The sequence below is a fragment of the Sceloporus undulatus genome, chromosome 7 (assembly GCF_019175285.1).
Source record: "Sceloporus undulatus isolate JIND9_A2432 ecotype Alabama chromosome 7, SceUnd_v1.1, whole genome shotgun sequence".
Lineage (NCBI taxonomy): Eukaryota > Metazoa > Chordata > Lepidosauria > Squamata > Phrynosomatidae > Sceloporus > Sceloporus undulatus.
Window position 1 is genome coordinate 22,314,799 of NC_056528.1, and position 24,551 is coordinate 22,339,349.

General features: G+C 46.0%; 1 protein-coding gene across 2 annotated transcripts in view; it reads left to right on the forward strand.

The window, feature by feature from the left end:
• NTNG2 (netrin G2) overlaps positions 1-24,551 on the forward strand; it is a 98,557-nt gene that overhangs the window by 69,930 nt on the left and 4,076 nt on the right. The window contains exons 6-11 of one of the 2 annotated variants that reach the window (XM_042478569.1): positions 3,213-3,278; positions 5,100-5,174; positions 6,237-6,311; positions 19,430-19,486; positions 19,830-19,904; positions 23,690-23,857. In XM_042478569.1, coding sequence (XP_042334503.1) covers positions 3,213-3,278; positions 5,100-5,174; positions 6,237-6,311; positions 19,430-19,486; positions 19,830-19,904; positions 23,690-23,857 — 516 coding nt within the window. The remainder of the gene's footprint in view (positions 1-3,212; positions 3,279-5,099; positions 5,175-6,236; positions 6,312-19,429; positions 19,487-19,829; positions 19,905-23,689; positions 23,858-24,551) is intronic. The other variant, XM_042478570.1, reaches the window with a different exon arrangement.

The window sequence follows — 24,551 nt, forward strand, 5'->3', positions numbered from 1 at the left end:
TTGCAAGACACAATCCCCCGACCCACCCACCCTGTGCTTTCTTGGATAGATCCACTAGAGACAAACTTCCCCGTCCCTCGCCCTGCCTTCAAGAGCTTGGTCTTGTGTTGCAGTATGATAGGTAGTATAAGTAGCAGCATTGCTCTTGTAGATGGGAGTGAGCATGGATAAAAATCACATTGCTCATCGGCTCGGGTATTTTCATTTGTCAGCAGAAGAGGTGGTTTGTTTTTAGACCTAATTAATGCAGCAAAAGGCATTGGCGGGAGAGTGCCCATCAATAACCTCCCGCTCAGGGAAGCAGCTGTAGTAATATCCCAGGAAGAGTCTCCCTTGGGAGGTGCAGGTGCTTTAATGGAAGGGCATCCAAGGAAGGGGCAGAAGAAAAAGAGGCCCTTCTCCCACCATACCCCCACTCATTTGCAATCTCAAGTTCCGTTTTTGGACAACAGTTCCCAAGGCTGATTTGGGGAGTTCAAAAAACAACTTTCCCAAGTTCTAATTCTCAGACAGGGTCTCTTAGGGGTACCAAGAATATCTCTATGCCACTGAATGTTATGTATGCCTAGCAGTCTAGACCTATGGCCTGAGTCCAAATCCCCAATCCGGCCTCCAAATTCATTGGGTGCTCTTCAGTCTGTCAATGTCAATGTTTAGACTTGCCCAACCTCAAGATTATTGTGGAGATAATACAGTAACACTGCCCTGAGCATTTCAGAAAGAAGTTGAGAGATCCACGTGATAAATAGGCTGTCCTTTCCCAACATAGCATCATTCAGACCTGTGGAGCTGTGGTTCCCATAATCCCTTGCCATTGGGCAAACTGATGGAGATGATGGAAGACGTAGTCCCCAGATATCTGGAGGGTACCAAGATTAGGAGAGGCTGCTCCACAATTATAACTGAAAGTAAGCATCATTGAAATGAAGGCTAGCATCCTGTTAGTGAATTGTGAAGTTGGACGTACGCCATTACAACGTTCTCTTATGCTTGTTGCAAAGGTTGCATAATGAATCATGATGAACTGAGCAAGCAGTGAAAAACTAAGGAATGACTAACTTAGTTTCTGCACTGCAGTAAAGGGAATAAGTGTGTTGGGTGATTGGAGTAATCATGAGTAAAGTTCCTTTGAAAAAGTTATGTTCCAAAATTCTAATAATAGCTGCTAACATTTGTATAGTGCTTCCCATCCACAAGTGTTTCATCCTCGATACTATTAAATCCTGCACCCTCTTGACAAGAGGAGGGCAACTGGGGAAGGTTAACTGGGTGCATTAGCCCCAGAAGGTATTGTTTCCACGAAAAAGCTCCTCAACACTTATGGGGGCATTTTCACCATGTTTTGGGTTTCAAAAAAGGCCTGGTGGGCTGAGGGAGGCTCCAGACATGGTGAAAACACCCTCCACATCCCTTAGAGTGTATTTGGAGCATGCTGGGCAAACCCCAGCCCCATTTTTGATCCCTGGTAGCTCTGGGGGCAGCATGCAGCTCACGGACTGCACTTTGCCCACCCCTGCTCTAATAAACAGCTGGTATACTGATGGTTTCTACATAATGTACTTCTATCCTTAGCCTTTGTGACACTGAAGCATGGATTCTGTGCCTTGGATATACTCCAAGGCTGATGTGATTTTTATCCATGTTTGTACCTTGCAAAATAATAACCGTAGTAGTGGTAAAAACCATAAGGATTTTTGCTGACCAAGATCTTTCGGATTATGCATGCTTTGCTTCCATGTCTTCCGGGTAGTGAACTGCTTTTTTAAATACTGGAAGAGGTCGGGGTGTCAGATGTTTGAATTTGTGCTAGGAAACAAAGTACAACTTCAGATCTCATTTTTCTTCTTCCTGTGTCTGGATCTGAGCATTTTGTAGGTAATATCTGTTCAACTTTTTGCAAGCTCTAGAGAATTCTTGTTAGTTCCTTGTATTGAGCATAACTGTCAGATTGGGTTGAGTACATAGTGGCCTGAGTCCTGTATAGCACAGTGTAGCATAGTATTTGCACATGCAGAACTGTACTACATCTGGTTATTTGGCACTTCCAGACTTGCTGTTGATCCACTGCAGCCCTCCTCCACCCCACCCCACCCCACCATGGACGTTTCATGGCTTGGGGAGAGCAAGGGGATTGGGAAAGCCTTTGGTTATGACCCTGTAGACAGATGCAGACTCGTCCACTGGGTCCTCCAGAGGTTTCAGCAAATGATGTTGTCATTCTGCATCTGGCTATGCGAATGTTGCCAGACACTGTTCTGATTCTCCACACTATCCACCAGCCATGAAATGGCCAAGGGGAGAGGACTGCTACATCTCAATGATAAGTCTGGGGCAGGGCTTTGGTCATTGCTGTGGAAAGAAAGGTACTGAGCCACAGTTTCTTTACTTTATAATTTAGTAGGATATCCCAGAATTAAGTATTTTGCTTTTGTATCAGTTGCATTTTAGTCTATTAAGCAAATGGACAAACTGCAAACTTCTTCACAGATGCATTTTGATAAAATGAAGGCAATGTGAGATGGCTTACAAACTTAATAACCTGGGTAGCAGATTACCTGAAAGTCAGATTGAATGCTATGGGAATTTCCCATAGACAGGTGTAAAATCAAGCTGTGGGCATGATTCAGCTCAGTTTAAGCTCTTTTAACTCCATCATTATCTGCAAGACAAATGAAATGGTCATTGATGAAATGACGGGATTTAAGAATATGCAAAGAGCAAATACTAGTCCCCATGTTAAGGTCTGCCCTCTGCAACCAGCCTATTGTCATAGGGCAGCTTGAGTTGATTAATCATTTAAAAGACTGCAGCCCCATTTGTGGCAGAAATGGACTCTAAGGACCATTTCAGACACAACACAGTTATTGCACTTTATGATTCCACTTTAACCATCCTTTGGAATCCTGGGATTTGTAGTTTAGGAAGGGGTCTTTTGAAATTCCCAGGCAGGGAGCTTCCCTATTTCCCCTCCAAATTGCAAAGCCCAAGATCCCACAGTATGATGGAGCTATGGCAGTTCAGTGAATTATAACACTATAACACACTATAGTGTGAAAGGACCCTCAGACTCTATGCTTTAAAGCTCTCCAGGATTTCACAGGTAAGGCTTTTCCTAGGAAGGTGTTTCAGACTGTGCCAAGGGCCACTGTGAGCCTTCCTCTTTCTCTTTTTAACACATGTATCTGTGTGATTCTTTTGTACCCTCTGAGCAGCCACTGTTGGGCAGCCTGCTGATCTCCCTGCTTCTGTGTCTGTCCAAGAGACACAGATCAAAACAGGTACCGTAAAAGAAGGTGGATGTTTCTGTTCTCTCAGTTTGTGCCTGTTTTTTTTAGCACACACCAAATGTAAACTGGCCAAGGCAGTCCCAGACTGTGCAGAACCATGTACCTTCGGTAGTTCTTTTCTTTTTAAAAGCAAAAGAGCCTTCTGACGCTGTTGGAAGACTGATGGTGAGAGAGGGTTGGGTTATTTTTCTTCCATTGCTGTCTTCCACAAACCAACATGCTCCAGATGTTTTTGGTTGTGGCTCCTATCATCCTCATAAGGATGATGACTGGGATTGTTAGGAATTGTATTCTAAGACATTTGGTGGCACGTTGGGGGAAGCTTCTCCCCACAGCTGTGTTGTATTTTATTGGGAAGAAAGGACTGCATCTTTCCCCCAGGGCTGAAAAACATATGTGTGTGTGTGTGTGTGTGTCATGTGTAGTTTAGCCTAAGGAGAATAGGTTGGCCATGTGTTCTTGTTGACAAGAGACAGTCCTCTACCTGAAGAACAAACCAAGCTCTAAAAGCTATTTTTGGCCACTTGGGGCTGAAAATGGCAACTGAAAGTGATGTGACATCCCTTCCAGTGTTCCAGGCTGTGCCAGTATGGCCCATGGGATGAGCATTTGCTCCACACAGTTGCCACCCCTGTTCTATATTTATACATTTACATAACATTTGCATGTGCTGATTTATATGTAGCAAAGGCAATTTAGAAATCACTACTACAGGTAAAATAAAGTAATTCTCAGCCCCAAGTGGAGTAGGGTGAGGAGCCATACCTGACACTATGTTCATTGTCCAGGGGCTGCTAATGGAGCCAGGGCTCTCCCACCTTAGACATCCTCAGCTTTTCACTACTGGGGATGATGGGAGCTGGGAATGAAGGGAGCATGGCAAGGGATTAGACTGGATGGCCCTTGTGGTCACTTCCAACTCTTATGATTCTGTGATTCTAAGTGTGTAGTCTAAAAAGATCTGGAGAGCCAACACTACCCATCCCTGACGAAGAGGATGCTTTCAAAAAGAGAACTGTCCTTCTATAGTGCAGGACACATGGCCACTTATGGTGTTTAGGCCCTGGCAGCCCCTCACAGGGACTAGTGTCCATGCTGGCCCCTTAAAGCCCCCCATCCCAAGCTCAGTCTTTGCTTCTGAGCAGACATATCCAACTACTCCCCAGCCCTTCTGCTCATCCGACTGCAATGCAAAAACAGACATGAATGTCACCAAGGCAGAAGGCTAAGCTTTTCAGGCTAAAGTGAATTAATAATTCCCCCTGTTCTGTAAAGGCTGAGCCGATGGAGGTGTGTGCGAATGACTAGAAAGGGGAACTGCCTGCGGGGGAACTTTTTATTGTGACTCTAATTAAGCCCTTGCCAATTTGCACAGGGGCCTCTTGGTATTCTAGTTTAATGCCCAATTAATATCAATTGGCTCCTGTCTCCCAGTTCAACAGGACTCTGTCTATTATCCACCTTTAAAGTCTAGTTTGAAAAAAAAAGGGAGGGGGGAGGAATGATGGCCCTCTAAATTGTTTATGACCCAGCCATAGCAGGTGGAAAATGACATTTCTATCATTTTAGATTTCTCGGTTGAATACTTCCCCCAATCCTCATTCCCCACCAGGTTGGTCAGACTGAGTTTTTAAAATTAATTTTCCTTCCCCACTTGTTGAATGGGGGAATGGACATTGTGCAAAGACTGACAGTCAACAAAATGGGAGTAAAACCACTGATGACAAAAGCTCTCCGTGGAATCATTGGGGCTGGCTCTTCCATGGGTGAGGAATCTTTGGCATAATCGGACTTTTGTGTTGCTTTTGCAAGGAGCTACCAGCTCTTCCGGTGTGGCTCCATTGCAAGTCAGCTCCTCTGCACCCAAGGCTGAGGTTGGGATTCAAGGTAAGCAAAGGTGCCACAGATTCACTGAATCCACATGGTGCTTAGGAGTTGCTTTAGTGGCTATCAGTAGAATTTCCCTTTGATTTCCATGCCATCAGCCTCATTTCCACTGGTCCCCAAATGGATGGGCTTTATCCTTTTATCTGGGCATGGTTTAGCAAAGCTGGACAGAGGCTATGAATTAGACTGTGGTTCAAAGATGGGAAGAGCAAGTCGAGGGTAAGATTCTTGTCCTAGCTTGCTGCTGAGATGATGAGATGGCTATGGAAACCACAGCACTCCCCTCCCGCAGCTTTATCTTGTTTGTACAAAGAGAAGGCAGTGTGGTGTGTAGATTAGGAGGTGTTTAGAATGCAGAATTACTCCCTTCCTGATATCTAGTCTGTTTTTTGTTTTTAGGTGTGTGTGCAAATGGTATTATTTCATGGTTTAAAGGGACCTTAATATGTTGCTACAGGGGTGGGTGGGTAGCATCACTTGGTGCCACCAATTCTAATCAAAACATGGTACAGTAACCCTTTTGGACTGCATTTCCAGGAATCTCTTAGCCAGCAGTGTCCATGCTGGGAGTTGTAGACCAAAAACGGGAGGGGGGGGACTTTCAAGGGTCTGCTTATATAAAACACAATCCTTCAAGGAAGGAAGGACCAGAGTTCACAGAGTTTTATCATGTACACATGCAGGGCAGGTACCACAGATTTACTCATTAATAAACCCCACTGGATCTGATGGGACTTACAGGCAAATGTGGCTAAGATTGAAGAAGGCAATTTCTCAGGAATGACTATGCTGCTGGATTGTGGGAATGTGTAGAATCCAATGGGGTGTCCACTGTGTGTCCAGGAATTATCATCAGGTAGGGACTAGATGAATCTGGTGAAAAAGGAACGGGAGCCTTGCCTGCATTGTTTTTTGACAATTTCATGCGTGGGGAGAGAAATGTGTCCTTTCTTTGGACCCATCATGGGTTTGGTTCTGGCTTCTGATAGTTTTCTTTTATTGTGATATTCTGAAAATATGGCCTTAAAATGAAGTATTCTTTCCAACTGCTGGAACATCAAGCTGTTGAGAGCCCACCAAGCTCATCTATGGAGAAACCCAAGCCTGTCCCAAAGGAGTCTCCAGAGAACATCAGAGGTAAGGGAGACACTTAAGGTCCCTGCAGAGGCCAGTTGCTGGCAGGAGCTGTTGCACCCATGTCCCACTTGTGGGTGTCTCAGTCATTTGGTTCACCACTGTGGGAATGAAATCCCAATCTGACAGGCATTAGGTCTGATGCAGCAGTGCTATTTCTATGTTCTTGCAATAATCAATGGGTAGGAAGTAGCCAGGTGTTTTATTCTTAGCTTATTCCAAGCCATTCCAGTTAGAATTTGAGGATTATTTGGTTGTTTGCTACCAGGCCTAGACTGCCTGGCCTATATTCCTGTATTCAGACATCCTATATCCAGACTTGACTCTGTAGCCATTTCTCCATAGGAATATGTTCCTAATGGATTCCTTATTCAAACAAATGCTTGACACCATGGGTTGGAAGGTGATGTGCAGTTCTGGATGCCACATTGTGGGGGAGGGCTCTTGTTGAGCAGGAAAGCAGTTAGAAAAGGACAGCTCGGTGTGATCCTGGGGGCTGGTGCAACTCCCCTGTGAACATTTATCATATTTGACAATTTTTCTTTAGGAAAAAAGTCAAGCAAGGGAGAGCATGAGAATGGTGTTTGAAATGGTGGGTGGCAAAAGTGGATAGGAAATGTGTAGCTGCAAATGCAGAACTGATATTTTCCTGCTGCCCTCTCCTGCTTTTGTTCCCAGTTTACCCCACAGGGGCACAGGCTTTTTTGGGTGGTGCCTGGACTTTCTGTTGCATAGATCCTGATACCACCATCCCTTCCCCATGAACTCTCAGGCAGACAAGTTGTCACTCTTAACAGCTCCAGTTTCCCTCTCCTTCTTGATGTAGATGGCTTTAAAAGCCAGCAACATTTGGTTGCCCTAACAATATACATCCTTTGAGTTTTGGATAGGACAATAGGAGCCAATGGGGCAGGGAACTAAAGAGTAGGAGGCCAAGGGCAGACAAACCAAAGTGCTTCGTCAAGCAGTTGAGTTGTGGAACCTGTTTCCATTGAAGACAGTGGTGGCTACAAACCTGTGTAGGGAAGGAAAAGGAGGCAATGTGATATAAATCATGTTACTGGCTTCCAGTGTCTCCCAAGGCAGGGACTTCATGGGCTCTTCTGTTATTCACAGAATCATAGATTTGGAAGAGAATTCAAAGGTTACCTAGTCCAACCACCTTCTGCCATGCAGGAACACACAATCAAAGTCGCCACAACAAATGTTTAAAAACCTTCAAAGAAGGAGACTCCACCACACTCTGTATTCAGTGTAGCAGTGCATGCCACTGTCATGAAGTTCTTCCTAAATTTGAGGTGGAATATGTTTTTCCTGTCATTTGACACCATTGCTCTGGGTCCTATTCTCTGGAGCAGCAGCAAACAAACTTGCTTCATCATCAGTATGACATCCCTTCAAATATTTAATATTGCTATCATATCACATTCTCTTCTCCAGGCTAAACTTGCCAGCTCTAATCAAAGGAGATGGTTTCCAAACCCTTCACCATTTTGGTTGCCCTCCTCTGGAAACACTCCAGCTTCTCAATATCCTTTTTTGATTGTGGTGCTCACAACTGGACACAGTATTCCAGGTGAGGCCTGACCAAAGGAGAATAGAGTACTGTAGTACTATTACCTCCCTCGATCTGGACACTATACTTCTACTAATACAGTCTAGAATTGCATTGGCTTTTTTAGCTGCCACATGACACTTCTTTCTGGTGGAGGTCTGCCACATTTCCTAGCATTCCTAGAACCCACCCAGGAGGGTTGACAAGGACTCGCTGCCTTGGTCTTGCTCAAAGATTCTCCCATTCAACCTGCTGCTGGCAGTGTAGGAAATCTGCTGCCGTTGTTTGCTATCAATGCTTAGAAAACTCCACAGGATGGGAGTCCACACTTTTTGGAGCAGTCTGCTCCATCACTGAACTCTTGTACCATTTGGGCATTGTTCCCAAAGTCTAGTTGAAATTTCCTCTCTCTTGAAACAGTTTTCTTACATGCTCTTGTCAGGAACAAAAGAAAACCAATATGCTTCATCTTTTTATGTCACACCCTTTAAATACTTCAAGATGCCTGTCCTTTCACCTCTATATCATCTTTCCTTCAGGCTAAACATACCCATTGACTTCAACCTTTCCTCCTATGATTGATCCTTTATTATTTACTTTTTCCTTTCCTGCAGTGTTGGTGAAACTTTAACTTCTGGTTTCCTTGCTTTACTATTTTTGTAGGGTCAACCCAAACCATCAGTACAGAATTTTCCCACCATATTTTGGGAACCGTTGCAGAAGAAAGTCTGGGGATGCAGTAAGGCTTCGCTTTTTTCAGGGAAACTTGCTTTTATTCTGCACAGTAATCAAAGGCGCTATCTTTCACTTTTAAAAGTAGTTAAAGTCACTTCAGGAAATATTGCAGCTATTGAGAAAACTATGCTTTGTTTTGTTTTTGTTTTCCCCTGTGAAAATGAGACAAGCCAGGATTTACACTCCTAATACTAGATTCTGGGAGTTGTAGTCCAAAAAGTAACACTTTCCAAGCCCTGCTCAGGAGAGTCTTGAATATCTAACCTGCTAAAACATCTGGAAACAACACTACATTCTGGAGCAAATGGCTGTTCCCTGGGCACAGATTACAGGACAGATATGGGTTTCTAGGATATTATTAACTGATGAGCCAACATCCTTTTGATCAGTGAACATTCAGTACAAATCCGTACAGCAGCTGGAAGAAAGTCTAGAGAAATATGTAAAATGTTGGAGCGTGGGGAGGAAGGACAGAAGCCCAGGCAGCATATTTTGATGTGGGACTGGGGATGTTACAAGTATGTCTCTTTTGTGAAGTCACTTTCAAACAATTACTCAGCCTGTGAATGTGATTTTAGGAGCACAGTTGTTTGAGAATAAAGGTTTGGTGATTATGCTGGTTTATACCAGCGGTTGTACTTTTTCCACGCTTGCTCAAAATGGTGTTCTATGCTCCTCTTTGTGCCTCTCCACACTGCTGTACTGCAAGCCACTGTAAGCACACAGCACAGCTTCAGATGGCCTTGGGAGATTCTCACTGCTAGTAGCTGCAGGTGATTTGCTTAAGTCTGTGGAACCGTATACACAACGGGCACTGAACAAATTCTTTGGCCACAAATCTGCTATTTCCCCAAAACATTTTTGATCATAGTGGAGGGAGAATTTGGTACTACGATTATTAAACCATTGGGAGTAGGACGCTCCTTCTGATTTACTGAAAATCATCTGGAAATCTACCAGTAGATCCCAGTGTAATTTCTGCTCTGAGGCACAGTGCACATTCCTTGCTGGGAAGAAAACTTCCATTTTCCATTGCAACAGCAGAAGAAGGACAGGCTCTCCTGCTGTCTCTACAGAACATCCAGTGGCTAAATTGTGGGCAAGATTGCCTGGCATCATAGGAAAACAGAAAGCTGCCTCCTACTAGGCCAGGACAGGCTGGTAGTCCATTTAGCCCAAGGTCATGGCTTCTGATGGGTAATGGCTCTCCCAGGCCTCAGGCAGAGAAAGAGTCTGCCCTATTGTCTCCTGCCTCATCCTCCCTTCTTGTTCATTCATTCTGTTTTGTTTTCTGAATGGGACATGCCAGGGTTTGAAGCTGAAACTTCCTGCATGCAAAGCAGGATGGCCAGAACTCATTTGGCCCTCCCCATATTGCTGGACTGACACTTCCATTTACATGGCCAATAGTGGGGAAGGATAAGAGCCCCATCTTGAATGCTCAACTTGAACAGATCAAGCCAGAACTCTCCTTGGGAGCCAAGATAATTAAATTGAGGCTGTCATACTTTGGCCACATTGTGAGATGGCATGATTCATTAGAAAAGGCAATGATGCTGGTAAAAGTGGAGGGCAGTAGAAAGAGAGGAAGGCTACATGCTAGATGGGTAAAACTCAATCAGGGAGGTCACAGGCCTGAGTCTGCAAGACCTGAGCAGAGCAGTGGAAGACAGGAGGTCTTGGAGATGTCTCATCCACAGGGTCGTCATGAGTTGAGGTCAACTCAAGAGATGCTAACATCAACAAGTAAGAGCCCAGCCGCACGCAGGGGGAGACGTTTCCCCATGCCAATGCTAGCCAGCGTTCCCCTCTCCTAAATCCATTTTCTTCAGCTCAGCAGTGGGAGCAGCAAAAGAGAGCAAAGCTGCCAGTTAGTTGGCTGCTCCAGTGCCCCTTAATTAGAAGCGACTCTACCAGGGGCATCTGGGAACACCCCCCCAGAGGGGCCAATCGCAGGGCGAGAGCAATTAGGCTAATAGGCCATCCCCATTTGACATACTTAAACCTAATTAGTTGATCCTTTGGTTCTTAAACTTCTTTCTTCTCCTTTGCGGTTCTTCTCCTATCTCCGTTTGGGGGCTAAGCCAACTCCTTGGCAGACTTTTATGTGTTGTACTACCCTGGCCCTGAACTTGCAAAGAAAACAAAAGAAAAGGGGGAATTTTAAAAAGCAAGCTGCTAATGTCACCTGCCAATAGTGGATAGGGGGCAAGCACAACTAGGAGTAGTGTCACCCACTATTGTCTCTAATGCCCAAGTCTCTTAATGCCCACACTGTGAGGCCAGAGACAAGGGCCAGTTAGGCCCCCTCAAAGCCTGACCCTGGCCTGGACCACTTGACAGGGCTGGCCCTACCGTTTGGCAGAGTGCAGTGCCTGCCTTAGGCAGTTGATTTTGACTTTTGTGAGAGCATTACAAATTGTTACTTCTTTAATGCACTGTGATTGGGTCATCAGTGCCAAGAAGGGTAATCATAGAGTTGCAAGAGACCACAAAGGCCATCCAGTCCAACCCTCTGCCATGCAGAAACTCACAATCAAAGCACCCCCTCCACACACACACACACACACCGATGGCCATCAAGCCTGTTTAAAAACCTCCGGAGAAGGAGATTCCACCACTCTCTGAGGCATGTCTTCCACCCTCGAACATCTCTTACTGTCAGAGAGTTCTTGCTAATGTTGAGGTGGAATCTCTTTTGCTGTAATTTGAATCTCTTGTTCTGCATCCTATTCTCTGGAGCTGCAGAACATAAACTTGCTCTATCTTCAGTATGACATCCTTTCAAATATATCACCTCTTAACCTTCTCTTCTCCTGGCTAAACTTACCCAGCTCCCTAAATCTGTCTTCACAGGGCATGGTTTCCAGACTTTTCATCATTTTAGTCACCCTCCTCTGGATACGCTCCACTTTGTCCACATCCTTTCAGAATTGTGGTGCCCTAAAATACCTCATCTAAAATGCAGAGGGGCAAAACCAGGACTCTCCATGTTTCCTGATTTTGCAGAAATGTGGAAGGGACTCAAAATCACTTTGCTTAATCTAGCACCATTACTAAGATATGTTGCTAGCCCTTGTACATTCCTTGCACTGCAGAGAAATCCAGTTTGTCTGGCTCCTGACCCTCTCCATTTGGCTTGGCTGAAAGTGCCAAGATACTCATTCCAGCATCATGTGCAGAGAGTGCTCACACCCTGATTCTTCCATGCAGGAAGCGCCAACCCCAGTGGCAGAGCAGTGGGAGCCACAGCCAAGGGCTACCAAGCTCTGATCACTGTGCCATCAAAGAGAAGGCAAGGCAAGGGACTGTCAGGGCCGATTGCCATGGCAGTTTCCACGTAGCCAGGCTCTCTTTGCCTCTCCTGTGTGGACCGAATCCATCTGGCTCAGAGGGGGCCCGCATCCCACCTGTTCCAGAACTGTCATGTGGCAGAAGAGTATCAAGGCCCACCCATGGCTGCCTGCTGCTTTAATTTCCTCTGATCTGGGAGGCAGCATGAAACCAGGACAAGGGCTGCAGGCACATTCACAGCATGCAGTAGCCAAAGTCACGGCACCTGGACCATGCAAGCCATGGCTGCTAAAGGTTTTGCACTCAGAAATAGGAAAGCAGACAGTCACTGTTTCATCTTGTTCACTTACCACTTGGCTCAAAGCTTTGAAGGTATGGGAGGGCAGTAGAAAAAAAGGACTGGAGCCCAGAGGGCTGGGGCCTGTACTATGCAACAGCCTTGTGCAGAGAAGGCTCTGTTAGTCATTTTGAGCCATTCCAAGTCACACACATTCATTTACATGTTATTGGGCATCTTCTTTTAGTAGACAGGCAAGCTTTTACATATGCAGTGAAATCTTAGGAAAACGATGCAAGAAATGAAAGGGGGAAAGCTACCAACTCAGAGTGCATCTTTCTTGTTGTAAACTGCCTTCAAGTCAACCTCAACACATTGCAACCCTGTGGATGAGATATCTCCAAGATTCCCTATCCCCCACTGCTCTACTTGGGTACTGTAAATTCATACCCATGACCTCCTTAATAGAGTCCATCCATCTAGCATGTGGTCTTCCTCTTTCTGCATTCTTCCTCCTTTTCCAACATTATTTTTTTCCAGTGAGTCATACCTTCTCATGATGTGCCCAAAGTACAACAATCTCATTTTGATCATCTTGGCTTCCAGGGAGATTTCAGGCTTGATGTTGAAGGACCCAATTGTTTGTCTTTTTGGCTGTCCACAGTATCCTCCTCAGTCATCTTCAGCACCACATCTCAAATGAATTTCAATTTGAGGGTGAATCCACACTGTAGAAATAATGCAGTTTAATGCACCACTCTAACTGCCATGGTTCCATCCTACAAAATCCTGGGGTTTGTGGTTTCGTGAGGCACTCTTTGGCAGAAAAGGTTAAAGACCTTGCAAAACTGCAAGTCCTAGGATTCCATGGGATGGATCTACAGCACTTAAAGTTGTGTCAAACTGCATTATTTACACAGTATAGATACACCCTCAGTTCCTGGTGAAACAGTGATTAACAAAAGCCAAGCCAGAGCAATTTCAACAGCAAATGGCAACTTGGCCTTCCAGGCCTTCAACAGCTACCTAACAACCAGTAAAGAGCAAGATGGGTCAGTACTTTTCTCATTCATACTTACGGTACAATGTTTATTCCTAACATCTCACTTCCCTGAGCTTTCCCAGAGCTTGAAAGTTACTTCCCAGAGCGTGGAAAGCACATATTCCCGTTATCATTCCAATGGCAAGATCCTGTTCAACTGCTAGTAGAGCATAAGACACAGCCTGCTCCTCCTCTTTCAGTTGTGCAGTAGCAGCTATTGGTCAGGAGCCAGACAAACTGGCAGCTACTGAATGGCCACAGGGGTGTTCTCACGCACCATCCCGCAAAATTTTGAAAGCCTCTCCTTCCCTGGCATCATAGGAGCATCTAGAGGGCAGCTAAATGTACTTCTGGGGCTGATCAGTAGATGCTGGAGATGCTGGTGCTCAGTCAAGATAAAGGCAATGCACAAGGAAGCCCTGGACAACTACTGGTGCCATGCCTGAAATATCACTTATATTGGCAGATTGTTAACTGGCTGCAGGGAACACACAACTCAATTGTTGCAGAAAATTCTCTGGCTGCCACTGTTCTAGGCACAGTTCTGGTTTTGACCTATAAAGCCTAAAGGGCTTGGATCCTGGTTTCCCTCTTTCTTGTTTCCTGTTTAGAAATGAACAATGTTTTGGGAATAGGGATGAACTCCCATCCATAGACCCTGGAATAGGGGCCACCCCAAGACTGAAACAATTAGGCCAAATTGGACCCCCAAGAGTCCTGCACAGCTGAACCCCCGCAGGGATGATCAGCCGGAAGGATACTAAATGATCATTATATTACCACTGCCTTCATAGAACTCAGATTGTTACCATCTTTTGTTGGCGGAAGAAGAGTATGCTTTGAATGTAATGTATCCTGTTTTGTTTTGCAAAACCATACTTGCTAGTAATCACAATTAAAAATGAACTACCTGCTAATACCGATAATACCTGCTAACACACACACACACACACACACACACACACACACACACCTGTAAAAACATGCCTGGGATTCCTTTTCTCTTATCCTTTGTAGTTAGCCTTTGGCACAACTTGAGAGACTTCTTCCCCAGTGCTCACAGCAGTTAACAGGGAGAAGCATCAGAGGGAAACCCCTTCAGCCCTGAGCATCTTGACAGGCACCCAGTTCAGCTGTCAAAATGGGACCCCTGCAGAGAAGAGGAGACTGGCTGAGACAAAGGGAGGAAATGCAGTCCTTTTAGTTGATGGGTGCCAGAGTGGAGCAGGTGTGCAGTTCTGCAGAGTCCTTTTTAGGTTGCAAAGTGGTGCTCCCGGGGGCCTCTCTGCCAGCTGCTTCACTCCCTGAAAGAGCTGAGGCAGGGAGTCTCATCCAGGCCCAGGTCTGTGCCTGCATGTATGGGAGAGGCATTTACAATCACAAGGTTGTCAAACGGAGCCAAACAACACCCTTCACATATTTTAAACCAGGGGTGGGCTGCTAGGGAATTGGGAAGCTGCAGTCCATCTCCATTTTCCAATATGGGGAAATCTCCAGATATGCTTCATGCATTTTGCTTTCAAGGTGAATCAAGCTCTCCAGGAAGCATTGTTCTCCTAAAGAACAAGACATCCCCCCTTTCCTACGTGCACCTGGTTTGCATGTAAAGATGCAGTGACAGCAGCTCTGCTTTTTTGTGTGTAAGCAAGACACAAGGAGGGTAGGACCTCTTTAAATAAACTGAGCTCCCAGAAGCTTAAAAACAAGGTGCAAACTTATCATACACACACGCGCGTGCACACACACAAATAAAGATAGAAAATCTTTATTTGTTTTAAATTTCCCAGTAGTGGGGAGACATTAGCTATAACTTGTTAAAGTAAGAATAGTGGTCATGCCCATCCATGTTTTAGCCAGAGGGAATGACTCATTTGACAGCCTATTCTCAGCATGACTCTGTCTGGATCTGGCCACAGCCAGATGCCAGGGCTTGCTCAGGCAGGGCAGGGTAGTCTTTGTGAGGGGCTGGTAGTGGTAGTGCTAAAGTTTTCTTTCTGTCGCTATCACTGCCCAGGAGGAGAATCCACAGAGAATGGAGGCTGCCCCACCTTACCTGAGTTCTTGCTGTTGCCCCAAAGCTTCATGCTAGGACAGCTGTGAGAAAGAGGAACAGTGGCTCCATCACCCCCTTCACTACCAGGGAATAGCAATGGGAGGAACCTGCAGAACTGGGGGGCCCATCAGGTGCCTGTTGATGCTCAATTTCAGTGCCAGGCTTGGTCACAGGACAGAAGGCAGTAGGGAGAGCTGGCAAAGCAACTCTGGAATGGGGGATGAGACCCTCAAAGGAGGGGATGCTTCCATAAAGTGACCGTGTCCTGGGAGGAAAATAGAAGGAAAATAAGATGGGAAGTGAAAGGAGAGCATTCATTAAAGGCTGGCCACAGGCATCAGCAAGGAACTAATGGGAAGCCAAGAGGCAAGGCTGAGAAACATCCAGGATGTAGGAAGAAACCCCCAGAACCCAGGAAAGAACTGCTGCCACATGGCTAAGGCTGGGCTAAAGTGAGATGCTGTTGTATGTTCCTTCCTGGGCAGAGTCAGTCAAGGGTCTGAACGTGGCCGGCGTCTGCTATTCAGTGGGTCACCCCACAGAGAAGCTCCACTCAAACCCCTGTCTTGAAGTACTTATTCCAATAATCCCAGGTTGCTCACTATTTGGCAAAGAGGCAAGAGGTGGTGGGGGGATTATATATGTACACATCCTACAGTATTTCCTTTCTGGTCCCTCTGGAAACCAGATCTCTGAATTTTTGAGTTATATTCTGTCTTCTGCGCACTGTGCGTATGCTCCCAAAACTGTGCCTTGCAGTAAATTTTGCCCTAGATCTTCATGACTGAGTGACAGCTCTGTGGTGAAAAGAAGGAAACGCAGCACCGCAAAGAAGGACCAAGCTCTTCCCAAGCTTTCCTGAACTCTGCTAAAAGGTAGCCACAGAAGAAGCCCTGAATATCTTCACCTGAGGCTTGTCACACTAAGGATATACACCGGACAAACCCTGGTCCTGGTGCGATCTGTCCAGATGACATATGGCCGCGTATGCAGCAAAAATGCTGGTTTTAGACCAGTTTAATAGAGTCCACAGTTTACTCCATAGTTTACAGGAAACTTCAGGGTTCTGTGGTTCTCTTGTCTACCGGGACAGTAGGAACGGGTCCAGTTTGGCCGAATCCAGTTGTCCAGAGATCAAATGCAGTGCCAGCTCCCTCACTCTGGAGGGAATGGATACTCTTCAGAGCCACTGGCACTGCCACCTTACCAGCCACACAGCTCCCTGAGAGAGCCTGGCCATTGCGATTGCTTCTGCCGGAGTCAAAAAAAAGGTGCCCACGTGATCAATGAGGAGGGGATAAAGAGACCCCTTCTTGTGGATCATACAGTGGGGCACTCCATTCTGGCCTCAGCAGTAGCAGTGGTGAGGGCTAAATTCTTGCAGGGAGCTGCTTGGTTGGCACAGCAGCATCAGCATAGAGATGTGGTGCCAGCCTGGCTGGCCTGTGTGCACAATGACATGGCATTGTACTAAATTTAGCTTGGTGTATATGGTCACCATCATGGTCAGTCAGAGGTCAGTCTGGGGCATACTCCTCAGGACTGGCCCTGGGTTAAGTGGCCAATTTAGGCAATTCCCTGGAGGGTCTTATGTTGGCATCTGGTCCCAAACCTGTACAGGAATGGTGTTTATTATTATTCCAAGTGGGACCCCCAACAAAACGATGCAGTTTGAAGTGCCCTTCATCAGGTTGTCGGACAGCGAAGCAAATATGCCCTTTTCCAGGATCCTAGAGGTTGTGGCAGTCAGATTTAATTTTAATTTTGCCATGGACAGGCAGACCCTCCTTTGGGAGAGTGAGGCAGTCACTGAAGGTGGCAAGTGGCAGGACGTGGAATCAGAGTACAAGAAGACTGGACTGTTTGTGCCACACTGGCTGCCCAGCAGCCCCTTGGATAACCTGGCTGCCTCCAGGTGTGGCGGAGCATGCACTCCCTTCTACACTTCTTCATTTGCACTCAAGCACTCTAATGCAATTGCTGCAGTAATTGAAAAAAAAGTATTTCTCCGATGTGAGCTGGCATTAGGTAACTGGAGGCAAATGAGGACAGTCAGGCTGCCCAAATTGTAGTGTAGCATGGCAAGATTCTCAACTTGCCTAATACTCTCAATGCATCATCAGATCCTGTCTGATCTTGGAAGCTAAGCAGGGTCAACCCTGGTTAGTGCCTGGGTGGAAGGCCACCAACAAATACCAGGTTCTGTAAGCTACATTTCAGAGGAAGGAACTGGCATGACCACCTCAAGAGCATACCTTGCCTAAGAAAACCCTATGAAATTCATGGGGTCGCCATAAGCTGACAGGTAACCTGTGGGCACACACACATACACACAGAGGAAAATTTGGCTGATTCATCTCTTCTTACTGCCTGTATGGTGGGTGCCACAATTCCATCTTCTTCATAACTCAAAAGGGGCATGATCCACACATATGTAATTTAATGTAAACATGTAATTTATGAGTTTTATAAGCTTTTGCATTATTGTTAAGTAAGTATTCACAAGCACCATACTTCCCTGGTTAGTCTTTTTTCTCACTCAGTTTAGATACCTTCTGTGTGTTTGGGTATATTGGCCTTTTGATGACCCACATCTTCCCATCTTTTTGATCAACCTAAATCCAGCTGCACACTTAGGACAGACCTAGAACCTGGCTATTTTATAGAGCTGCTACCTGTAAGATGTGTATAATTGTGTGTGTGCATGTGTGACATTACACCTCATGCACAGGGTATGATGGACACATACCCTCCTTTGGTGTTCCTCATCCATCTGAAAAGTGTACATCCATATACCATGTCATAGTAAATTTCCAAAAAGAGAGAAGCGCTTGTCTATTTCAGTATGAAAGAGGGAGCCTTGCAGTACTTTCAGGTTAATCAGTTTATTCCAACATAATCCAGATATTCCACCTAAACATTAAGAAGAACTTCTCTACTATAAGAGCTTTTTGACAGTATAATGTCTGAGAGGGTGGTGGACTCTCCTTCTTTAGAGGTCTTTAAACAAGTTGGAGCACCATCTCTAGGAATTGTTTTAGTGATGGATTCCTGCATGACAAGAGGTTGAGCCAGATGGCATTCAAGGTACCAACTCTGTGAAGTTATGATTTTGTGAAGCTTTCAAGGATTGCTGTCAACTTCCTCTGATACATGTTATGCCCATCTTTAGGAGAACAATAGTCAACACACTCTAAATCCTGACTGATAGCCCTAACAAACAGAGCACTTTGGGCTGGCTCTTCTCCCCCTTTGGAGGCATGAGTTGTGGCCCTACCTAGTTTTCAGAACAATATGCAAACAGGAAAGGAGTTATCCTTCAATAATCACACCTCTCCAAATGTAACAGAGTAATTTTCCAATCAGAAAACATGTATACTGGAGGGAAATACATATTTTCATTTTCAAAACTCGAATAATGTGTTAGGTTAGGAGAAAATATTATCAAAATATACATGTGTATACTCTACAAAATTCTCAGTTCTACAAAACTGCATATATTAGGAGAAATGGCAGTGAAAAGTCCTGTGCTCTTTTTAGAAAATTGCAATATATATGTATGTTTAGGTAGGGCCATGAGAACTTAAGACTTGGTCTTTAAACAGAGGCTGGATGGCCATCCGTCGGGGATGCTTTGATTGAGAGTTCCTGCATGGCAGGGGGTTGGACTGGATGGCCCTTGTGGTCTCTTCCAACTCTATGATTCTATGACTGGAAAAATTAAAAGCCAAGCCAGGCTTGCTAGATTTGTCTGTTTGTACTTCCAACAGAAAGCTGATGGATTCACTCCCCCCAAATGTCCCTGTACCTCCAAATCTGGGGAAATTTAGCAGGTGCCACTCCTACTATTCCAATTAAAATGCATAGGAGTCCCTTTCCGTTCCTGTCTTCTCCCATCCAGACCTTGCATGTTTTGGCTGTTAGAACGAAACTGTTCAGAGTCAGGTTTTCTCCCGGTCGGTCGCAGCTGATTGCTCAAGGAATTTCCTGGTGCAGAGCTTGAAAAAATGACTAAAAATCCCAGAGTCTTCCAGCCAGCAGCTTTCCCAGGCTCTGGCCTGACCAGCCAAGCTGTGTGAGAAGCTAGGCATTCAACAACCCTGCCAGGCTCCTCAGGTGTTGGTTGCATCCTGCTTTGCTTACTTACCTTTTGTCTCAAATACAGCCCCTTCCAAGACCAAGCCAGCACATGGTGCTACCAAGAAACATGGCAAGAAACCAGGTAACCGCTGGGCTGTTGGTGTCTGCTGAGCTGGTTAAAATAGTAGCCTATGTGGCTCCTAGTTGTGTCTTGGCCTGCTAGTTCTTGCTGGTGTTGAGTGTCTAGAGTAGGCTCAGCAAAATCAATGGGCAACAGTAGCACATGCTGATAATTTTAGGCACACTTGGACGTAATCATGTTTCATGTGGTCTTAGCCGGTTTCCTCAGACAATAGTGTGCCAGTGTGCCACTTGTGGTGTGGTTGGTGTAAAGCTAGCACTGTCTCCTTGTAGTGTGTGCCGTAGGAGGTGTGCCTAGTGTGCAAAGGACAAGGGAGAAAATGGTGTCTTTTAATCTTCCCAAGCCTCTCCCAAGATGTCCAAACTCATCCGGCTCAAATCTGGCTCCGTTCCAGTGGCACCTATTGAGACGTTTAAAGGTAAGAGAAGACACAGGGTTGAGAAACAAGGAACAAGAGGATTGTTAGACAGGATGATTTCATGAATTCCAAAAGAATCAGAAGCATGCAACATTTTGGATTGATGTTGCCTTTTGAAGGCTTTGATCATCCTTGCTTTATGACATTTGGCTGTCTCCCTTTGGACTGCACTGGACAGAGGCTCAAGTAACAAAATGTGGGGAGAAGCATCTTGAGAACCCCCCTTTCTACATACAAATGCCCTGCACATAGAAAAAGTAGTTTGTTAGGGGAGAGGATTCTTCCCCAGCATTCACCCTGACCTGCTATTTGTCTCCATCAGGAGAGGGCATCTTCAGTGGGTTGGAAGCTGCTGAGGCATTTGGGGAGGGGTTGCTATTCCCCCCCCCCAAACTGGTTGTGGCTAGACATTCACTTCCCTGGTGCATGCACACACACAAGAAAATATGCATAAACTCACACTAACATTTTTTTCTTTAGAGGACAGTAACAGTTCCTAGAAGCTTTCAGGTCAACATTTTTGAGTCATTTTTGTTTAGTGTCTCTGAGTGGGGGAATCCTAGATGGGGTCTCATGCCCTCCAACATTTTACAAATCAGAACTGGACATGTGTGACCAAACAACATCTGGCTATGGTTATGTGTGATCAAGCAACATCTGCTGGAAAAGAATATGAATGAGGTAGAACATGCAAGCTGGGAGAGACTGCAGCAATTTGCTTTTGTCCGAATGACTGGGAAAGTTTCATATCCCCTCATCGTCTCCCCTCTCAAACTGACTGAGTGCAAACTACTCAACTGTGCTCTTGGAACTAGGTTCTGTTAATAACATTCTGTAAAATGATGGGTATTATTGCCTCTTTGGGGATGGTGCAAAGATCCAGTGGGTTGGTGATGGGGGGGGGGAGGCAACAGAGGGATGGTAAGAGAAAAGGTGGTGAATGGGGGGCAGGGCTTCAGTAAAATTATTGGCATGCAGGAAAGACAAGAGAAACCAGCAGCCTTTAAGATCATGGTGGAAATGAAGTGTTAGAGCATCTGGTGGCAAGAAGGGAACAATGAAAAAAAGGAGCTTTTACATTTGGGACTCTGCTGAAGCTTTCTGGGTTTTTCCAGGACATGGCTGATAGGTTGGAGCTGCACTGCTGCTCTTGCTTCCTTTTGTCAGACATGCTGAGAAAAGAGGGAGCAGAAGAAGCAAAGTTTGTGGTGCAGGGACAACTTAAACTATGGGGAAGGCACGTCTCTGGGGAAGGAGAGGGATCAGTGTCTGGGGTCAATTCTTGAGAAGAGTCCTTCACCTCTCTTGGATTGAGAGACCTTCCTTACTAGAGAGAAGCTTCTCCCTTTGCACCCAATCACCTTGGGAGCAGCAGCTGAGCAGCTGGCTGAACAGTGACCGAGAAGCCTCTCGCCTGAGCAAGTCTTTGCTACAAGACTGGCACAGGCTGCTCGGTTGCTGCTCCCATTGTGACCAGGAGCAAAGGAAGCAGTGACCTTGTGTTAGGGGCTCTAAGGTTGTCATGCAAGAGGAAAGGGAGCAGTCACCTGAAAAAGACCACTGCTGTAAAAGAATGTGCCTTTGTCCTTTCAGATGGAGCTCCTTTTAAAAAAGGGAAGTTGGGAACCCTCTAATTTAAGCCTCTACTCTAAGCAATTTTTGTGCCAGCATAGTCTGACTGACATCCATGGGAAGCCATGGAAGAAAGTACCTGTATGTTTGGGCAGGTAGCACATTTCCTTCAACAAATGCTCAAAGCATGGGAAGGAGAAGCCGCCCTTCCCAACCTCGTGGGACTGTTCATCCCATGGTGCCCATTGCTACTCCTGCATGTCTGTCTTTGTGGCTCCCCCCTTTTGTGCCTTCTGTTCTCTTCACAGTAGAGAAGCTTGGAAGAAAAACCCTCACCCTGAGAAAATGTCTTCTTGTGCTTTCCTTCTGAAGGGATGAAGTAACCAAAACCTCACTGTTCTTGCTGCTCTGAGAGAAGGGAGCATCTTCTCAGTTCCCTAGCTGAAAACGGATCTTAGTAGCCCTATGTGCAGCCAAGGTTTGGGGTGGGGAGCTGGCAACTCTCAGACAGGGGTATTGCAAAAGTAATGCCTTGCCACAAAACAAAGTTTGAGTTTCCCTTTGTATGAGGACTGTTACAGTCCAAGTGAGCCTCTTTTTCTGTCCAGAGATATTTGGCAAAATATACTGTGTGAGAGACCACTTGCAGGCTGGTCGTCGCCAGGGGCAGATCTTCCAAGGTCCATGGGAATCTCGCTTCTCACTTAAGTCCCCATTGAACTTACATTTCCCTCAGAGTTTCTATACTCCCTCAATGCCAACTCAAGGCCTGATGTTGTCTCCAGAACCCCAGGTTGCCCCACACCTGCGGAGAGCTTCCTTTTCTGCTATTCAGCATGATAAGCCCAGGGCACAGAAGTGGAGCTTTGGTTCAGTATGGAGAAAGACACCCCCCAGATCGATTCTGACTTGGTTTTGGGCCCCAAGAGTGAAAGCTGGGCTTCCCTTCGGACACCAGAAGAGGCACCATAATAAAAGCAAATCAACAGTCCAATGGGTATTGCCATCTGCTTTTTCAAGAACTGGAGGTGTAATGTGACTTTGTTAGATCTGGCAGCTCATTTTATGCCCCTTGCTTCCCTCTGGGATCATGTGGACTCTCTAAAATGCACAAAACAAACAAAACAAAGACAGAATACCATAAATATGCAAGTACACTTCTGGGTTTAAAAAAAACCAATGTGTTAAACACTGCAGAAGACTCTGAAACTTATTTAAATAAGATGAAGTACCATTCCTGGAGCATGTTGTTTTTGTCTTTGTTGTTGTTGTTGTTGTTGCAGCATTTATTTATATCCCACTTTTCCCCAAAAAACTTGACCCCAAAGTGGTTCTTGGTTTTAAATGAACAATACAATTGAAAACATACCAAAAGTGAACATTAAAATAGAATTAAACTATTTATAGTATTAAAATAATTCAACCTCTGGTAAAAGAAATCCAATTAAAAGCCTTAAAACACTGTTTAAAACAGTTCAGTGTTAAAACAATACAGCTTTTAAAACTTTAAAACTTAAAACTAGTTCTTTTTAAAACTAGGTCCAGAGAGACTGGAGACTACAGAAAAAACCCTGGGAGATGGCCCCAGGCCATACTTTCCCTCCCAGATGCCCCACCAGCATACAGTATTCTGCATGAGGGGCATCACTGGTGGGTGTGACAACACTGGGTGACCCCTCAGAGGGGGATGAACAGCCATTGGGGCAGTGGCTCCCATCCATCCCAAGATTGCCCTGGCCACCACCTCCACCAACCAGGGTGCCTCTGCCATCCATCAGCTGTGGCTGCTGGTGAGTGTGGGGTGCCACTCCCAGTTGACACCTCCTTCCAGGTCTGGTGGTCCTGCTGGCCGAGTGGGAAAGCAAGTCACCTCCCTTACCAGCCCAGTCAGCCACTCTACCAGACCAAGAGAGGCTGTAGGGTATCAGCAGTAGTCCACACCCGCCAGCAGCCACTGTCTTCCAGGCCTGATGGGTTTGCTCTCCAGGCAGGAAGCAGCTCACCTTCCATTTCCGCCTGGCCAATATCTTTACCAAATCCAGAAAAGGCTGTTGACGAGAGAAGGGTGGTTTTTAAAAATGATCTGCACTAGGTGTCCCATACTAAGCGCACCACTCCTCTGCACTGCGCCAGGGACTGTCTCCCTACATTGTTGCTGCCAGGACTAGGGCACCAAAGGCCTCACTCTCCTCCTGGCCTCTCTTCTCTTGCAGATTGTGAATGTTATGGCCACTCCAATCGGTGCAGCTTCATTGACTTCCTGAACTTGGTGACTTGCATCAGCTGCAAGCACAACACCCGGGGCCAGCACTGCCAGCACTGCCGCCTGGGCTACTACCGGAACAGCTCCGCAGAGCTGGACGACGAGAACGTCTGTCTGGGTGAGCAGGGAGGGCGAAGGGGGCTAGGGAGCCATGCTGGGGGGGGGGGGGGCAGCCGGGGCTTCAAGGGGGGGGCAGGTTCTATTGTTCCTATTTCCCTTTGGTCTTCAAAGCCTGGGCCAGGGAGCCCTCCGCCAGCCAGCACCTGCTGCCTCTTAGGACTCCTGAGAGAGAACATGGGGATGGCATTCTCCCCACATGTTTTCCTTATTCCTCAAGGTCCTCTCTCAATGCCTTTGCACTGGGATGGTTAAGTGGAAGCCTTCCCAAAGTTGCTGAATTGCAGCTCCCATCACCTCCTTGCCAGCATAGCCTCAGGTGAGGGATGCTGGAAGTTGCAGTCCAACAACCTTGGAGGGCGGAGGGCCACAAATACCTAGATACCCTGTCAAGGACAAAGTGGGCACCTCCTTAACCTCCAACCATGGTGTGTTCCTAGCCTGCTTGACTGCTGGGGCTAGCAGTGCCAGAGGACACAGCAGCCATGCCAGAAACAAGGTGGTAAAGAAACTGGGCAGTAATGCCAGCCAGTGCAGAGCAGCAAACTAGGAGGCAAGGCAAGGTGTCCAGTGCAGCAAATGTTATGTCTGGAATAATGTAAACTTTAATTTCAGGGGGCTGAGTTTAGCAAATGCTTCCCAGAATAAAAGGGAAATTAAAAAGGCTTTGTAAAAAAAAAAATCAGAACTTGGAA